General features: G+C 32.2%; 1 protein-coding gene across 16 annotated transcripts in view; it reads right to left on the reverse strand.

The window, feature by feature from the left end:
- The window catches only part of LOC134535895 (protein hu-li tai shao), a 168,815-nt gene that overhangs the window by 37,468 nt on the left and 110,490 nt on the right, over positions 1 to 20,857 (reverse strand). For 9 of the 16 annotated variants that reach the window (XM_063375250.1, XM_063375263.1, XM_063375257.1 and 6 more), the window contains 3 exons: positions 17,945 to 18,071; positions 12,452 to 12,475; positions 8,588 to 8,701 (listed from right to left, as the gene is read on the reverse strand). In XM_063375250.1, coding sequence (XP_063231320.1) covers positions 8,588 to 8,701; positions 12,452 to 12,475; positions 17,945 to 18,071 — 265 coding nt within the window. The remainder of the gene's footprint in view (positions 1 to 8,587; positions 8,702 to 12,451; positions 12,476 to 17,944; positions 18,072 to 20,857) is intronic. The other 7 variants (XM_063375253.1, XM_063375265.1, XM_063375264.1 and 4 more) reach the window with 1 other exon arrangement.

The following is a 20,857-nucleotide window of genomic DNA, read 5'->3' on the forward strand; positions in this document are numbered from 1 at the left end:
TGGCGTAGTCTGGGATCTATTACAGATACTAATGAGTTCAGCTAACTGCAGTCCTGATCACATATGCATGGGTAACATCTTTCAATAGAAAGATAATCCAAACACGTGATCAGCCACTGAACCAAGCTAATCTTGGTTTTAAGATACAACACATTATGTTTATTTAACACCATGTAAAAAAATATAATTTTCTACCACAACATGTTCTTTCTTGGCCAAAGCAATAAAATTACTACCATTTAAAGTGTAAACAAACGAGAAGCCAGGTTATTTCAGCATTATTTTTCATATTTTTCAAACTTTCCTGGGAAACTAATTTTTTTCACCTCTTAAAAAAAATGACAGTATTTTAAAATGTCATGTCACATGGTAAAAAAAGTTTCATGAAACAAGGGATACCTACATGTAAAACATATGGTAGTTCCTGTCACTGTATTTTCCAAGGTTGGTTGTCTGTATTTGTTGTTGCCTTAGCCCACTGTGTGTCTGTTCTGTGATATTGTTCCAATTCCTTCTACGCCGTCTAAAAATGTAACATTTGACATTTGCTTATTTTGGCTTGTTTTCCATGCATTTGTGTATTCATCTTTCTATTTCTTCGAATAGCAATAGCGTATGTAAAAAAATTATTTTGAATATTTTTCTTGCACCATCACTACCATGTTTCTTACCTGTAACATTACTCCATAACCACTGCATATGGGCATAGCATGCTTTAAGCCCTATTATCTCAGCATCACATGGTACTTCTTGAATCACAGTGGACATATATAGCTCATTATTACGTAAAGAAGAGCATTGGTGGAATGGAAAAACACTTAATTCAGATTTTATAGGAACTGGTATTGAATCCCAGTCTGGCCATACTGATTTCAGTTTTCCATGGTTTTTCTAAATTATTTCAGTGAGCAGAATTCGTACATCAAGCGATGCGGGAAGCAAAATAAAGTGTTAAATGTTATATTTGCAACTCTGCATGTTTACTATCGCTTTAACACAACTACAGTGCAGTATAGAGCCAATACTGAACAAAGTTTTTAGGAGAGTTTCTAGTAGTGTTCATCATAAAGTGCTTGGATCATATCAGAAGGAAAGGGGTTGGTAGTGAACATTCGTTACAAACAAAACTGGACTTGGCATTCTAAAACACAGATCTGATTTCAGACAAGTTCTTTAAACATAGAAGCCAAAATAACAAAAACTATTCACTTTCTATGCTGTGAAATCCAAGGACTTTATTTTAGGTTATTTATTATTTAATGCATTCATTTATGTTAATGGTCTGAACAATGAAACTTGGCTTTCGTGGTCAGTGACCTTCTCAAGAGACAATATGTATGAGTTTCGTTTGTGGCATGTTTGAATTCTGCCACTGTAGTCACAAAATTTATGATAAAAATTCTTTAAACTAAGAAAAAATTGGAGTTAAATGCTTACCTGCATTAGTATTATGTGATGAAATAATTATTTTTAAAACCTCCAGTTGTTACTTTTTATATTTTACACTGGAGTGTAGTAAGGACTCAGGTGCAAAGTGTGCACTGCAAGTGTACGGAGAATATGTATAGCCATTCAGTTCACAGAAATTCCTGATTTCTAGCAGTTTACATTTCACGATTTCCGACAATATTTCCATTATTATTACACTGAGGTTTTAAAATCAGGCAAAATCGCTAATTCCGCATGGTCAGGGGTCCCTACGAGCAAGATTGAGGACTTCTCTCAGTAGTTATAAATGTGAAGGCATAGCTAGTTGATTGTACATATAGTTTATGAATTAAAATGTGAAATGATTTGTTATGACATTTTTTAACATACTTTTTTTTTCTAGATTGTGTTTACGTATTTTGCCTGTACAAGTGATATATGCATATGGATTACATTGGTATTTTATCTATTCCAAATTAATTATTGAAAGATTAATATTATATACTTGGAAGTATTAATTTGTCACTTTAATACATACTATCTGTGTAGTTTCACCAAATATAATATGACACTATGGGAAACTCTGGCCAATTAGCATTATTGAAGTGTGAAACACTTTACTGCATTGCTTACTAGCCATTTTCCAATCCACGCAGCTAGATGCAACTACTGCACTAGTCTCACGCACTTTATTAAAAAAAAACGTACCTAGATACACTAGATGCTAACAGGTTCGCTGACATCACTTATCTCATGTATTTGCTACCAGTTTCCCATACTGCCCCTATCAAAGTATTTTGTTCCAGTAACTTGAGTGATGGGGAAAGTTGAATGCAGTGTGTTGTTCCATCACTAGGACTGTGCGAAGCTTCTACTAAGTGAATCAAAACTCTTTCTAATAATTTGAATTGGCCACGAAATTTGCTATCTAGGCATTTTTTGCAAAGCTTTAAATCATTGAAGCCTACAATTCGCTCCTGAATATATTTAGTTTTTTGTATATGTTTTACACAAATACAGTTCAGTTGTTTACTTTAAACATTAAATATATTAAAATATTTTTTTTTTACTAATTCCACATGGTTGTTACAATCTTGAAATTTAATTTCCTCGACTTTTCCAGGTTTTCCAGATTGGAATTGACATATTTCCATGACCTTTCATACACAAACAATCCTGCAGCACCACTTGATGTTCAAATGACCCATTTTCATTAAAAAAAAAAAAAGTATGCATACCAAAATAAATTAATAATTACATGACAAAGCCTCTTTTCTTGGGAAAAAAAAAAATGCTAGCAAAGGAATTCAGTGCACCTATAATATATTTTTACTAAGTAGAACTCACCCTATTGGAATTAATTATTGGCAATTCTGAAGGAAAACATCTGTCCTAGAAAAACGTTATAAGTTGTATTTTTACTCCCTGACACAATTATAATCATTCAAGTTCTTCACTAGTAGTTTACCACTCTGAATGGTTAGGTTAGCTTTTATATATTACAATTTCTGTGATATAATCAGTTGGAATAAGTTGGCTACATAAAATTTTTTTTAAAATGGTGAAGCCAGTTTGTTAGGCTTTTCACAATTGGTTATATATTACCTATTACAGCTAACTAGGCCTGTGCAAATATTCAAATTTTCAAATACGAATACGAATAATAAACTATTTGTATTCAATTCAAACTCTAATACTAATACAGTAAAACCTCGATTCTACGTACACTCACGGTTCTCCAAAATTTGTCCGTACGACCGAGTTGTACGTACAAACCAGTGAGGCCAAATCACGTTCATTTGTGGCTATCCCCCCCCCCCCATTTTCCCCACCGCTGCCGTGGGAAATGAATTTCCGTTGCCCTGTCCTGCTGCCACGGGAAATGACCTGCCATGTCTATATATTATTTCAATGTATTTTCGATCAAAATTATATCCTATTCATGCAGAAACAACACTTGAGCTAATCAAACGTAAAAATAAAAAAAAAACTCGACACTGAAGGCAGTGTCGTAAGCCCCGTGTTTACATTTTTTTATATTTTGTATCAATAAAATAATAATTCACACAAAATATATTTGCTCAAATAAAAAAAAATAAGTGCAGATAAGATTAGCTAGTAGGTCTAAAAAACCGTAACGTTTATAGTTGGCAATGAACATTTTAAATCGCAAAATATACATATTTTATGGCATGAAAAGTTGCTTTTATTTCTAAACATGTAATAATTTAAGCCTAGGCGTGTAAAAGTCCGAGTAATTATAGCAGGAGACAATCTAAAATGCACGAGGGAAAAACATAAACTTACGAATGTATAAACGTAACGGGAATGTCGGGAATATTACGTGGCTGCTTGTAAATTCTGATAACTTAGCCGAAATACTGGTATATATGAGACATAATCTTCACAAAATAAAATGAGCGGAGTCTTAACTGTTTTATACGTATTTTATAATTTAAGTAGTAGTACACAGTTGATGCATATTTTTTAACTAACCATTTATTTCTGGGGATTGTAAATAATTAATCATTGGTATCAAGACATCAAGATGAATGTAAACTTGAAAACTGGTGCATATACCAATAAACTGGTATTAGAACTGGACAAAACTGGAACATGGGCGGTGGAGTTTTTTTTTTTTTCCGCTACGCTCGCTTCTATTGGCTGGCTGCTGATGGAAGGTCATGAGTCTGAGCGGAGCATAGAGTGAGTTATACTGCGCATGCGCAGCTCAGTGAACAAAGAGAGCAAGCCAGCGGCTACGCCACGCCGTAACAGCAGCTGACAGAGTACAATGACCTTTCTCCGCGCACGGCGCACTATTGACGGTAAATTTCCATCAATTTGCGGCTTTTTTTTTTTTAATTTTTTACTGTGACACAATGTGTATGTAGCCCATATTTGTTATAAACGCTGCAGGTTGCAACTGTATTTTAATAACCTTTAACGTATTTCTTACACTTTTCATATATTTTTTTGCCTCATTTTTCACGGTTTCTGAAAATCTGTACATACGACCGAGGTGTACGTACGAACCGGGGGCCGTACGAGTGAGGTTTTACTGTATTTTGAAATAACAAATATTGGTTTGCTTATGAATACTTTACACAGTATACCTCATGAGTATGTCATACATCCACGTTCACTGCTGAGATAAGTCATTTGTGCAATAAAAATACCCTTTTATGATGTTTAATGGGACTTCATAATCTAAAACTTTAACAAAAACTGATCTTTTAAACATGCAACAAGTATTCAAAGTATGTTTTCGCTACTGTCTCGCTAAACAGTAACGGAAAAATTTCTGAGAACTCAAAACACGGCAAATTTGTCATTTAAAAACAAAATATAATTTTTATTATTTTCATTGCACACACTAGATGTGGGAAAAAATAATCATAGACTACACCACTAAACATGGGACACTCCATTGAGATGGGCATTAAAAGAAGTCATAATTTCAATGGTGTATAAATCAATAGTCACAATTGATTTGATACCATGTGATAACATAGCAAAAAGTTATGTTTATAATAATGCTGAACTAAAATACAAATTCCGTGGTGGCCATTAATAAAACTTGTGAATAACTAGGGTTTTAAATATGTAAATATAAGCTCATTCGTACACTAAGTTGGGAATACAGCACTTTCAAAAAATATTAGACATTTTTGTAAAATAGAATGCAATGGATTTCACTGTATTATGCAGTTGTTGCAGTTGGCAAAAGTCTAAGGCTCATTAAGTAGACTACAGGTTATGGAAAATGAGGCAAATAGAACTGGATTATAAGGTAGGTTTGTTTGTTATTAAGGTTAAGTTAGGTTATATTGTAACAAACATTTACCCTATAATTATTGAAGCTGACTTGACTTAACCAAACTTTTCACTTCAGTATTATTTGTTTAATTTTCCTGAAGTTTTTACATGACATGAAAATTTTTTTAGTGGGATTCTAATTATACTTACTATTCAAATCCAATATTCGTATTCGCGAATAATTTAATAATCACATTTGATTCGTACTAAACTAATATGATATTTGTACAGGCCTACAGCTAACCTAAACTAAAATTGAACGTCAAAATAAAAAAAAAATGAACAGTATTCAAATAAAAATTAATAGAATAAGTAGGTATAACCAAATTCTTAGTGATTTAAAATAAAGATAATAAAAACTATAATTTTTCATTTTGTGTTTACCTGAGGTTGCCTGTTTCACAAGTTGAGGTTACCCAATTTTGAAAGCTAGTTATCAAATCTATACGAACATTGCAGATATTACAAATATATTCTTCTTGAAAACACTTTGGTCTTGATATCCTAACACACATTAATTTTAATTTTATCACAAGTGATAAAATTATTCTGCTATTTTTAAATACAGTAGAGTCTCGCTAATTCGGACCCCGCTAGTCCGGACATCCGGTTAATCCGGACGGATATAAAAAATACGTAAATGATGTATAAGAATATTGTGACAAAGGAAAATAAGAAAATATATTTGTAAGAGAGGGTCCTCTTGCCCTCAGTAGCCGGGAGTATTACCGCTAGTTTTCCGCTCGTCTTTTCCAAGAAGTGACTCACTCTATCTATACCTGCCAGTTGTTTTGTTTTGTTCCCTTCAGTCGATGGTTACTCGTGCTGGTGACAAGTGTTTGTGACAGTTTAATTTTATTCAGTGCGAGCATTGTATTGTGTACACTTATTAAGAGCAACGTAATGGCTACTAAACGTAAGAAAGTGACTGTAACTATGGAGCAAAAACTCCAAGCCTTATTTCGTATTGATGCGAGTGAATCATTAACTAGAATCGCGCAAGATCTAGGAGTGGGAAAACAAACTGTTTCTGATTGGAAAAAAAATCGGAAAGAAATTGAAGATTTTTGTGCTAAAATGGTGAGTAAGGACAGTCTGGGTAACAGAAGCACGTAAAAAAACCAAAAAATGAAACTTTAGACGAGGCTTTGTACATTTGGTTTTGCCAACAACGTGAACAAGGCGTTCCGCTGTCGGGCGTAACATTACAAGCGTTCGCGCTCAAACTCAATGAAAAATTAAAAGGTGACCCTGCTTTTACTGCCAGTGTGGGATGGTTATCTCGTTGGAAAGATCGACACGGTATTCGTGAACTTAGTGCAAGTGGTGAAATGTTGTCAGGTGACAATAGTGCAAGTGAAGACTTTAAAGTAAAATTTGAAAAGTTTGTTAAAGATGAAAACTTAGAGCCTTGCCAAGTGTTTAACGCTGATGAAACGGGATTAAATTACAAAATGCTTCCAAAAAAAACATTAGCATCAAAATTGGATTCTGTAGCCAAAGATCATAAGGTAAAAAAAGAAAGAGTAACTTTGCTTCCTTGTAGTAATGCTTCTGGCAACTTGAAAATTCCACTATTGGTTATAGGCAATCGGCTAAGCCTAGGGCCCTTAAAAATCTTAATAGAAATGCTCTTCCAGCCCAGTACACTTCACAAAAATCAGCATGGATGGACAGCAAAATTTTTAAAGCTTGGTTTTTTGAAACATTTGTTCCTAAAACAAAAAAGTTTTTGAGAGACGAAAACCGCCCAGAAAAAGCTGTGTTGTTAATTGATAATGCACCATGCCACTCGAGTGAAGAAAAATTGCGAGACGGTGAAATTTTCGTAAAATTTCTGCCACCAAACGTGACTGCTTTGATACAACCAATGGATCAAGGGGTGATTGAAGCAATAAAATGGCGATATAGGAAAAAAATGATCATGTTCCTTTTAGAGCAACAAGAAGCAGACCCGTCAGCTAACTTAATGGATCATATTAAGAAAGTGACAATGAAGACTGTCATTTACTTGGTCGCAGAAGCATGGGAAGAAATTAAGCCGTCAACTCTTCAAAAAAGCTGGAAAAATTTGTGGCCAAGCATTTCACAGGAAAAACAGGGATGACGAAACTCAACCAACTTCAACTAGCTTTGATTTTGTACATGTTTTTCAACAGTTGGAGGGTTGTGCCAACATAGAGGAAAATGACATATCAGAATGGATTAACGATGACAACGGTATTGGTCATCAAATGTTAAGTGAAGATGAAATCGTGGAGGCATGCATTGCAAACACAGCAACTGAAATAGACAGTTCGGAAGATGACGATGGAAGTACGGAGGAATCAGCTGGCCCAACTCATGGCGAAGCGACTACAATGCTGGAGGGGTTGCTGAGTTACTTTGAGAAGCAAAGCGACACAACGTCTGCTGAGCTACTGACGTTGAGGCGCCTACGAGATCGCACGGCAAAACGACGGCAATCCTCTTTAAAACAAAAGAATATTACAGACTTTTTCGAGTAAATTAATTGTTTTTAAACTTTAATTGTTTTATACTTTTTAATTACATGTAGGTATGTACAATACATATTATTGTTTTATATATGTTACATACATATGTATATAGTTTCTTAAGTACCTTATAATAAAACGCAGTTGATTTTTAAGCATAAAGATTTTTTATTTAGCCTATAAAACTTGTTTTTGATACATTTTAAAGTTGATTACGGATGATCCGGACTTTCGGTGATCCGGACAAGTCCGGATTAGTGAGATTCTACTGTAACTCTTCGAAACTTTATCTCCATTAATCCTAGGAAACCGCTAATCTCCAGAATTATTGTAAATGAATTCAGTGTTGGATTATAGCAGTGTAGTAAAATTAAAGCAGTTTGAGATCAAAATATGTGTTTGCAAACAATTACTATTAATTCACATGAAATTATTAAAGGGTTAAGGCTCAGTCTCATAAATGGCTGGTTATTTATTTTTCTTGTCATTACTATTAATTAAAGGGTTATCCTGTTCATTTATTTCCACTAATCATTTGCATTTGTTGTTGGGCCACAAATTTCCCTACCAGATATTCACTTAACTTTTTACTGAGCAGTGCATGGTCATGCAAAGATCATAATTATGAACATCCACGTGACATTTTACTGCTGTTAGATGATATTTAGAATACGTTGAGAAATTTTTAAGAAATATAGAATTTAAGAGCTAAATCGTGACAGTTTACAGGAAAAGCCCTCTTGTAATAGTATTGACAAGAAAATGAAACATGGCGTGTGTGTTGGACCAAACTGACGATGCTTCGCAGTCTCTCGTGCCCCGGATAGTGTGCACCTCGTTCTCACCTGCTGCTGCAGCTTCTTGAATTCACGAGGATCTGTGTTCTTGGGCACAAACTGCAGTGCGCTCTCAATCTTCACAGGCGTGCTACTGTGCGTAGGAGAGCCCTCGGCAACCCACTGCGGACAGACAAAACCAGCCCATCAGGGACCTCCGGCCCAACTAAACAAAACCAAAAAGCCTTCCAGGAAAACTCATGTGCCTGCTTTCAACCATAAGGTTACACATTAAACAATAATTTTTTTTTGTCTACTATTCTTTATGAAATTTAAGGTTAAGGTCCCTAGTGGTCTGGTTTTGTCTTCGTGTAAAATTCACCTCGAAGGCGGGTAAGGAAGAAAACAGGCACAATTTATTCTACCGGCAAGGATGGGTACCATATAAAGGAAATTGAACTTTCTCTTTTGTTTAGAATGGTGGACTAAAATTTTAAATTTACTACGAACTGCCCACAATGCAGCTTATTCAATTGTCAAAAAGGTAAAAAACTAAATAAACAAAAAATTGTTATTCCCAAATTTGCTACTAAGCTAAAAAAATTTGTTATTTTTATTTATCAATGCAACTATCCATATAAAAATTTATTCTCAAAGTGTACTGAAACTATAATGTGTTGCTGACGTGACAAAGTAATCTCTAGCACTAATCAGTCCTACTTGTTTCACGTTAACGCAAACACTAAAACTGGCTTTCCGCTTAAATAAATTGAATAAAATTATATTATCTTGACCAGCACCTACCAGTCCCCACCCACTTATACACACCACAGGCATGCAATTACAAAGTTCTATGCTGCATGCATGTTTCTGTTCACAATATTGCATTTATTCAAACAAAAACTGCTTGATCATCACAAGAAGAGTATTGCTATACAAGATAATTTTTATTAAATAATGTAATTGTTTCTGCGTTAACACTATTAGTTACTGTTCCAAACTTAAAAACCATAAAACCCTAAAAGAATTTCCCCCTCCCCCCCAAAATTGAATTTACGCACTGCAGCAAGAGGTTTAGTTTGAGAGCAATATTATGAAAGCTGAAAAGAAATACCTAAAAATACATATAAAATGTAAAATTCTAACTCTGAGCAGAGGTATCTGGGCCTCTAGATAGGCAAGCACTTTAACAAACGCATCTTTCTGGTGGTGCTATATATTATAAATATTATATATATTATATATATTATATATATATTATATATATTATATATAAAACCTAAATATAAAACCTAAATATAAAAAGGCATTTCGCTTGCAGATGTGTCTCACAAAGCTCGGAAATAAATAGCTAAAAACTGAACAAAACATTTTTTCCTAAAAAACTAGGTTCAGTTTACATAACGGCACAAATAAAATACAACTACCTATTGAGTTTTTAGCATTTTCGTTTTGTTTCAGCATGTAGATATGGCAAAATTATAGGTTGTTGTTGAATTCAAACTTAAACAATTTTATGAGTTTCACAATCACTTATTTACTGAAACAAAATTTTATCTCCATAAAGCATCACTGTAAGCCTAAAGAAAATAAACTTAGTGTGTGTATTGCTAAACCTTAAAAGCTTACTCTGAGATGAAAATAAGACTTTTTTCAATAAAAAAAAAAATTTATTTGCAACATATATCGCTAAATAAATTACTCAATGATTTAATAAATAAGTTATTTTTGGATTTTCTTGCAAAGAACCACTGAAAATGAAGTTCACACAGGCCGCTTGCTGAAAAGTTAGGTGCAAATCCATGTTTATGGTTTTTTCTTTAGTATTAAATTATAAGGTTGGTTTTGACCATTTGTGGTGTTTCACTCTGACTATGCCCACCAATAAACATATTTATATTTCAATATAAACTTGAAGTTTCTATTAGAAGCCTCATAGTCACTCAGTGCTTATGCCTGCATGTTTTATGATAAGCCCTTATGAACATACCCTTACGAGATATTGTTTGATTAAATTCCTTGAAGCTAGTAAAATAAATTATCATTGTAACAATAAAAAAAATGTTTTAAATCAGGCTACATAAAATTCTTAATCTGGCCAGTGGTCCTCCACCATTCTGGATTAAAAAGCTTTTGCACACAGCCTTGCACATTGCTTGGATCAGTTTTTTGTTAATGTATTTTGTAACAAAAAGTTTGATAAGAAACAAAACCAATTTGTTTCAGAAACAAGAACCTACAAAAATGTGAACCATGTAATATTTAATACCTTTTAAGTGGTAACTGGTCTTCACCGTACACATTTAACACGGTTGAGAAAAGAATTTAATATGAAAAATGACAGTATTTTTAACAAATAAATATTTTAAATGCAAAATAATTAGTGCATTATTAAAAATAAATATCCATAGTCCGTAGTTTCAATCATCCAAGCAATTTAGGTCATGTTTTTACACCATTGTTATTTTCTTTGAGTATAAAGAGCTATAGATGGTGTTTCTTTCATTGCGTACATGAACATATAAAAGTCTACCATTGAAATTTGTGTTACGTTAAAGACCACTTAGGAAAATAAAAGATGGCACTGTTGTGTTATGGTTCTTTGACCACCTTAAACGTGTTTTCACGACAGTAAAGATGATTCATTCAATAAGGGAAGAATTTTTGACGGAAATGGTTTTTTTTTTTTTAACTTGGTGTTAATGATACACTAAAATCTAATTACTCCAAAATGTATTTAAAGAGGGTTTTTAAGGTTTATGGTATTGGAAACTTTTGGTGCTATATTATTTTAGCATTTTCGGCACGTTAACATTAGGTAGTGTCATCTAAAACTGGTTTTAATGTGTTAACACAAAATTTGAAAAAAAATTATAAGCTGCACTTGACATTTTAGAAAAAAAATTCAGAGAAAATTTACTTTAAGGACTGTTTTTGAGACTGCAGCGAGTTTTATAACGAAATATGTATAGAAAACATGTTTGGCAAGTCCTGGGTCAAATTAACTATAATCTTCAATCAAACTGTAGTAAATTAGTAAATAACCAATATACAAGAGAGAAGGAAAAAAGGAACCATATCACTGCTGTGTTGATTGCAGATAAAATTTGTGCACACAGCAAATGACACTTTATTGTAAATTTTAAGTCCCAATAACAGGTAACATGATGACTTGCTAATAAAGACATCTTCCACAATTGGCACAAGAGAACCTGAAATTTGGTCTGTATTATGAACTGATTGCATGATTACAACCAACTTTAGGAATGTTAGTTAAAATATTTAATGAATATTGGGTTTCATTCTAAGAGCTTGTTTGTGAAAAGCAATTAAAGTGTTAAAAATTCTTTACAAGACATCACTCCATTAACTGCTGCATAATGAAAAAGAAATTTATAAATATTTAAATCAACAGAATTAAAACACCTTGCACGAGTTTTTTTTGGAACAATTAATAGAATGGCTATTTTTAGAATGACAAGAACTTTATTAAAAAAATTTGTTTTCACAAATACAAAAGATGACCTAATACATTTCATGTACAAGGTTCCACTACATATATGATATGTAGTATCCCGCAAAAAAAGAAATTCTCTATGCAATAATGAAATTGAAACTGGTTTTATATAACTGTACAACTATTTCCAAGTAAATGTTAAATATAACTATGCAAATCTTGAGCAATTTAAAATTAGAAGAAAACTGAGTCATGATTATTCAGGCCATATAACATCTCCTTCAGTATGCAGCAGTATCACTCTGGACTGTTTCTTGTAAATATACAATAAAGCACTAGTATAGATCATTTAGAGCATGCAACATGCTGAACCCACCACCAGCCACTTCTAACCCAACTACAAAGAGAGAAAAATAAACCGCAACACTTAGACCCTATGTCAACAGGAATGGCCAGCAGAATCAAATCCAAATTACCTCGTCAGCATTCGCATCCACCCACTAAAAAATAAAAAATGGAGAAAAAAAAATCAAACATCAAAATCAAAAACTACATTTCGTTAAGTTTAAACACACACTTAGAAAAAAAAATCAAATGTAAAGAATAGTTATTTATCACAGTTAAATTCTTTCAAACACAAGTTATGATGAAGGAAAAACACATTAAATGTTAGCATTAAAGAAAAATATTACACACACAACTGATATCTTTTTCTTTATTTTCCAAATCTTAACATACGATATGGCAGTTAACATTGCTAGCATGCAAGATAGGGGAATCGAAAGCTGCCTGTATTGCAAGTGTCAACATCTACAACTATAAGGAATGATGACCTATATTCAAAGTAAATATTTCTACAACACTGGGTTATTACCACAGTTTAGTACTAAAAGCAATCAACTCACAAATTTTTACAATACATTAATAAAACTTACTGAACAAAATTGCAACACTAGATAAATTTTTATAATAATCCAAATCCTAATAGAAGCATATTCATTACAGTTGTTTTGATAGCCATCAAGAATACATTAAAATATCATTTCTGGCCACAGTTGCTTTAGCAAAATAGTATATAATAAAAAAGTTAAAAAATGAACACACTTAAATTTTAAAAAAACATTTAGTTGTATAGGGCACACAACAAAATTTATAAATGCATGTAGCATGTGGTGGCAATCCTAAACTAAGTACTGCATCACTAGGCAAAAATTATTCATAGACTGATCAATGGTGGATTTCATAAACATATTTCACGGTAATTTATACTACGCAAGTTCAAATGATTACAATCATTTAGAATTATGGCAACAAGGAATGACAAAGTAATACACACATAAGAACACATATTTGCACAATTTATAAACACATAACTGAATAGTCACATTAAAGTAATATAACTTAAAATAATAAACCTTAACAAAATCTAAGAACTATAATGTGCAATTACATTTATTACACCTATTAAACACAAGAGAACAATATTGCAAAAAAAAAAAAAACACAAGCAAAAATTAAATTTTTTAGAAATTATATTACGCTAATATTTTTTAAAACAACAAATGAACACTAAATCTCATCCGGCACAAGTTCTATAAAAAACACTCTCGTGGAATAAGATTTCAGTAGTGTTCTTTATTACTTGTAAATAAATAGCTACATTGATAAGTCCGCAAGTCTAAACAACAAAATATACTTTCCTCAATGTTATGCGTAAGGTTGTAATATTAATTTCTATTGGGGTAAGGTAAATAATCGGTTTGTAACAACCGAGTAAAATATACTTCACTACAGAGACAATTTTCTTTTTGTAACCGTCAATTGATGCTCAGAAAAGGTTTCAATGTTCATAAAAATGGTTATATTCCCAACAGCACTTTTGAGCATCAGTAAATCTGTGCTACTAATGAATCTTTAATAATAATCTAAGTTTCTGCCAGAGAGGAGTTTTATTTTCTTACAGTTATAAAGATTTAATACAGTGCACAGTAAAAAAAAATGTAAATTAAAAACTACATTATGAGCTGAATATACAAATGGTTTATTCTTAAACAGGGACATAACTTTTCACAAAATGCACAAAAAAATATTGAAATAGTTCACTGTCAATTACAGAACCCAGAAACCATTACAAAAAATATGTTGTGAAAAACCAAACATTTGTGTGAGATTTGTATATACAAATCCGAAGTTTTACTATAGTGGAAGCATTAATATGTACATTCAGATTCAAAGCAAAATGAGTTCACAATCAAAATCCAGTGGCATTTTCTAGCATTAGTAATTCTCAAAATGTGATTATTTTTTCTCCAATGAAATGAAAGTGGGCAAGCACACACTACAATATTCAGAATTTTTTTTTAATGTTAGAACTGTTCTGCAAGTAAAAATCAACTGGTAGAGAAAAAAAATTAGTTATAATTATTATGTTGGTTGATAAACAGTCTCAAATTTAAAAAAGAAATTCTCTATTTTTATGCACCACTTTGAACATGAAATTTAAATTAATTTAAAAAATATTATTTTAATCTTAATAAACAAGAAATAACAGTTCTCTAAACATGTAACAACAAACCACATTGGTTAACTAGTTATATATTAGGCTAATCTTGTTTGAAAAAATTTATCACTAATGTACTTATTAGTAATGGGTTCTCGGTTTGGTTCTCTGTTCCACCCGTTCTTAGCTAATTAATTGGCACCAATAACCGTAAATATAATTTCGGTACGAGAAGGGAAAGCACAACAGCATATCCTTTTCCCGGTAAAACGTTGTGGTATAGCACGTCTTAACTTCACTTTAAGTCCCATGTGACAAGTGAATGATTTGTAAGTCTTTCAAAATTGCAAGGGACACCTACAAAAGACAATCATTCTTCCCTTCCTTTCTCCCAGGATTGCTATTTTAGTTATTTTTATAGATTGATGATTACCATTTTTTACTAATGAAAGAAAATCAGTAAAGGGGGTGGGGGAGGAAAGGCGATACAAACAATATTTAAGACATTTGTAGAATTTCAACCACAAAAGTAAGCATCTAAGATCACCAATCAAGACACAGACAAAATAAAATAAGTAATTAAACCCAATCAATGTATAGGTTTTATAGCCACACTGATAAATTATAAATAATGACCAAAAAAAATTTTAATAACATATCTCAGTATATAATACAACAAAATAAGTGCAATTGACAGTATTTTAAATACAAATAGCTGCAATTTTTTACAATTTCCTTATGGCAAAAAAAAACTCAAATACTGTATGCTGAGCTTGCTAAAATATGTATCATTGAATCAAATTAAGTGAAGGCTGAGCTAATTTCATTGTATCTTAAATTTATAGAGCAGCATTTGTTTATTATTTTAGTTACTCATATGACATGTTTAGATAAAAAAGACTGGACAGAACTTAAAGCTAAGACAGGACATATTATAATTTAAATGCATCATTTGAAGAAAACAAATGTACAGCATAATAAGATTATGATTCAATGTGAAGTATGGTGGTTTTTATATGAAAACTTTCAAAAACACAAGTATATCCATTTCCCCCATACTTTCCATTTATAAGTCTACAAGTGACACTGTTGAAAGAACAAATTTTGTGAAAAGGCCAAAAGTATAAAAAAACCCATAGTGTTTTGATATTGTTTCAACATGATCCTATTCTTTATTTTGAAAAAAAAAAAAAAAAAAGTTGTACAATTAACATAATTCAGATGAACTACCTTCACATAAATTTGTTCCACTACTATGCATACCAACTACTACCAGTAGAAGAAAATTATAAATATATTAAGCTAGATATAAAAAAAATCTAAAACTTTGATCTTCAAAATTACTTTTTCCTCCTAATCAGAAGTGATATCCACTAACTGACTGATGATGCTGATGTGTGTTGTGTGTATGTATAAAATTAAACCAAGATTTACTATAATTTGGTTGTTTCCTTACAAATATCACTTGACAAAACAAATGATTTGCTACAACATACACATTGCTAACACAAGCTAGATAACATTATAAACAGATATAAAAAATTTATTTTTAAATACTCTGAAATGCACTTTGTGATAGCCATAACCCCCATACATAAATTAAGTCATTTTAAAATTTCCTGAAGAAAAATCATTTAAACCTTGCACAATTAAAAAAAAAAAAGTATTGTTTTTGCTTACTTAGAAAATCATATTTGATTGCACAATCATTGTAACATATTTTGAAAAATTCATTTGGTTGCAGACTAAGATGCAAACACATGCATTGCTTCCATATCTTAATCTCTTGTGTCTTAAACCAACGAGAGCCTGTTTGTTTTATAGAAGTCAATTTATGTACAAAAAGAAGACCAATTGAAAATAAAAAATTCTTGGAAGTATAGGCAATAACCTAATGAATTTAAACAATTTTTCTGTTTCTTATAATCAGTGGTGTGAACTAAAGATTATCCAGTTGGTACCTACTACATTTCTGACATCAATGCAAAAAAATATTGCAACAATTTTAAATAGTAGTATTAAAAGATAACTAAACAAAAGTTTAAAAACCTAATTTGATTTAAATATACAGTGAATATTCTACAATATGACAAAGAATTTATTGCACGGATTCATATAAAATTACAAAGAAATTACAAAATTAAAAAAATTTAGTTGCTGGAAAGGAAATAAAACTGCAATATAATTTTTATTTTAATTTGAAATTTAAAGATATATTATTAATTTTGTTAAATATTTTCAGAAAAAAATTTTCAATTACATTCAGTTTGCAAAATAAATAAATTTCCAGAACCAAAATTTTGCATTCTTCTCACCTATACTTTAAAAGTTTAAATGGAACAAACCCACACTATTTTTATTTCATTGAACAATCACTTCAACATGGTTGGCAAAGATGAAAATAAAAAGACTAAATCACTATCACAAACAAATCTGCTAATTTACATTTTAGATCTTTTTAAATAAAATATATACCATAAAAAATATGCAGTTTGAAGTAAACACTAAACTTGTGACGTAAATTCACAATTTAAAATCTTAACATAACATGAGTAAAAATCAATACATAAATATATAATAGCAAGTATGTTGCCAACAATTATAATATGAACAAATATTCTAAGCTAAAAGAAAAAACTACCACAAAAAACTAAATAATCTCCAAGATTATCACGCAAAACACCTTTTCCTAAGACAGCACAAATTCAAATGACAACACAAATTAATAACACACAATGTAGTTTCTAGTTAAATGGTCCCTACACAGAGAACAAGGAAATGCCAAAGTTAGAATCTTTTGATGAAAATATTTGTAGGTTTAAAAGTTAAATACCCCCGAAATCCAGTTAAAACTAAAAGCTATAATTCAAAATTCATAAAATATTGAGATACACTAATTGGAAATAGATTTTGATGGACACAATTTTTGGTATTCAAACCAAACAAAAACCTTAAGAGATACCAAAAATTTAAAAAAAAAAAATTAATTTTTAAAGCTTAATAAATACGACCAACTGATACTAGTATAGCAAAAATAGTACATATTTTTACTTGAAGCCTACATCAAAATTTGACTTTCCTGAAAGGCTATAACATTTACCAAAAATTGTTTCATAAACTGGAATGCAGAAATCAACATCATATTTAAATAAAACAACAATACACCTACGCAAAGAGCATCTATTGCTTTCCCAATATATGAGTATTATAATGGGCTCTCTCTATATGAACACATTTAACATTACCAGAACATAAAATTCCTTGTGAATGCAATATTATCATTCGACTTAGACAAAGCTACTTTACTAAAAAAAAAAAAAAAGGCAATGGCAAACAGCAAATTCTTGTACAAATACTTTAAACATTACAGGGATTCAGATTTAATGTGATGGCCAAAAAGAGGCCTCTAATGAAATTCAACATTCTTAGTTTACTTTTGCTCCTGATTTTCAAATGTTATTAGCTCTACCTTTGTGATCTTTTTGGGATCTGGAGTGCCTGTTTCGAGGATCTCAACTCTCTGGTACACATTCGGAGAGTTTAGCCATCTTGTGCGGTCGTGGGTCTTGCGACCATCCACATACTTCTTCCAGTTCCTGTCAAAAAAAAATACATTGAGAAAGTCACAAAGTGTATACCGCGTAAGCCAATGTTATTACCACTGTCTCTCCACAATATGAATTTGTAGAACTTAAATATATCAAACAAACTGGGAATTGATGACTAGAGATCAAATTAACCTCATAGACATAGTATCCATATTGCACTCAAGTTATTACCTTTAGCATGGGTAGTTACCAAATTTACACATGAAATTAAGGGGGAATAGGCCCAGCCATCTGGAATTTTTTTATCTTTTTGCTATAATTCTTTTTGAACTATATATCCTAATTGTTGGCATGTCAAGGCATAAATCATACCTCCTATACCTTCTATACCTTGTCGCAACCACAACTTACTAACGGGCTGTAGTCTTCAAGCACCGCGAGGATAAAATTTATTATATTACGCAGGCAACTACAACTGACTTCAACACGAAGCCAAAGCTAAGTCCTCTGCCATATCAAACAAAAAAAAATTAACACAGATGTTTTATTGCAAGCAGTATAAAAATATTTAAAACTGCAAGATAGTGGGACCTCATCTCCATTAATGTACTTTCAAAATTACTTTTGAGCCTCTGGATTGGCAGTACAGAAATTCCGCAATCAATGAACCTTGAAAGCATTTCACCAGCCTTATTTATATAAGTTACCAGCTATATTACCCCAGTAAAAGATAACTCCATAACTGAGAAGATACTTAACAAGCAATCACTTTTATTTAACTCCTTGTTAAGAGAAAACTTAAGTTCTCTTATGATTAATGAATGCAAGACAGTAGATAAGAAGCAAGATGCTCCAGTGAAATGTATAACAGTGCAAAATGCAGCAGACTGGCTAATTACTGTCAATCAATCATAGCTTTACCCGCTTAAGATGATTAATATAAATATAGTTTAAAAAACTAAAGAAACATGCTTTTAAAGATTATCAAACTAAAAAGTAAAAAATAATTTTAAAATTTAATTTATGACAATAGTATATAAGCAATACTAGTATAAATGAGAAAAAAGCTTGAGGCGCTTTGTGCCATATTTTTTGTATATTAAGCGCCCCATGCTTTTTTCTCATTTATACTAGTATTGCTTATATACTATTGTCATAAATTAAATTTTAAAATTATTTTTTACTTTTTAGTTTGATAATCTTTAAAAGCATGTTTCTTTAGTTTTTTAAACTATATTTATTTTTAACTTTTTAGTTTGATATTCTTTAAAAGCATGTTTTTTTAGTTTTTTATACTATATTTATGTATAATTATCATAGGGAAATGAGTTACCGACACTACCTATTACCATCTGAGATAACTATTTGGAGTTGCAACATCACAAAGAAATGGTAAAGTCTCTCCGAATCATTTACAGTTAGATGTATGGATATAATCTTAGAATTTACGGGAAAAAAAATTTTTTTTTCGGCGTGGCCTGGAGTAGAACCCACGATCGCTGAATCCGAAAGCTAACGTCACAGAAGTCGCGCCTTAGACCGCTCAGCTAACGAGCGTAATAAAATTGGTGGGACATTTTACAATCATGAGACACTCACTCTTAGTCGAAAGAGTTACAGACGGACAGACAATCATTTACAGTTAGATGTATGGATATAATCTTAGAATTTACCGGGAAAAAAAAACTTTTTCGGCGTGGTTAAGCAAGCTGAAAGGCTAGCACAGAGGAAGGAACAATTGAAACTGGTAAAAGTATGTGCTTTGCAAGAAAAGAAAACTTAGTCGAAAGAGTTACAGACGGACAGACAAACATACAGGTGAAGCTAATATAAAGCATGTAATAAATTAAGATTGTGCAATACTGATCATTATTTTACAACAAGCATTTATAATATGATGATTAGCCTGAACTTTCATTTTTTTATTAGTAATTCATAGTAACCTCAGACATTAACAGGTTAAAAATATTGCCGCAAATAAAAAATTTATCAGGTATTTTTGAACTAAAATTTTAGGACTTCTGAGTTGGCACACTGGGCTGGCTGCTGTTCACTCGCCACGCAGGTGGCATGACCAAGTAATTGGGGCACGGGGATTGTTGCGGTGCGCTGCAGGCCTGCAGATTGGCCAAATTCTTTCGTAGTTTGTTCGGCCATGTGCTTGCTGGGTCGCGCTGGTGCAACATGCCGCATGTGGCAGCACACACGGTGGAGGGGAGTGCTTGCTCAGCTGTCCTGGTTAGTCATCTGTAAATTTGGTTTCAACAACCATGGATTGTTCTGGTAGGCTAGGCGCGTGTTTTTGAGTGGGTTCGGGACTCACTCAGGAGCAGCCTATGCCTCTCGCTCGAGGGAACGAGTTCCCTATTTCGCGATGTAACATTTTCGGTTCACTCCGAAGGCTATGCCCCTCGGAGGCCACAAGTTGCGTATACGAAGATCTAGACTCAGGTTCACAGGGCGGGCTTCTTCCCCCCTGGAGTTATAGGCTCACTTGGGTCAGTTGGACCCATGGAAACGAATTCGGGGTCAGAGTAGTTTTGAATAAGAAGCAAATAGCAAGTCTTTAAGGCTCACTGGGGCTCACTGGGTGGGCTGAGGCCCGTCCTGGTAAAATTTGTGTAGGGTTCGTGATTTTCAACAGGATCACCTGTGTTGAAGTGGGTCCCTTCAGGTTAAAATCATAACATTATTTAACTTATTTGTCATGTTAGTTAGATTATCTTTAAATTTTGAAACCCTCTCATTCTTGAACTTGGTCACTTAGATGAATTAATTGGTTAAGAAACAATTCAAGAGCACTAATTTAAGCTAACTACTAATAATGTAAGAAA

Source organism: Bacillus rossius, chromosome 10 (genome assembly GCF_032445375.1).
Source record: "Bacillus rossius redtenbacheri isolate Brsri chromosome 10, Brsri_v3, whole genome shotgun sequence".
Lineage (NCBI taxonomy): Eukaryota > Metazoa > Arthropoda > Insecta > Phasmatodea > Bacillidae > Bacillus > Bacillus rossius.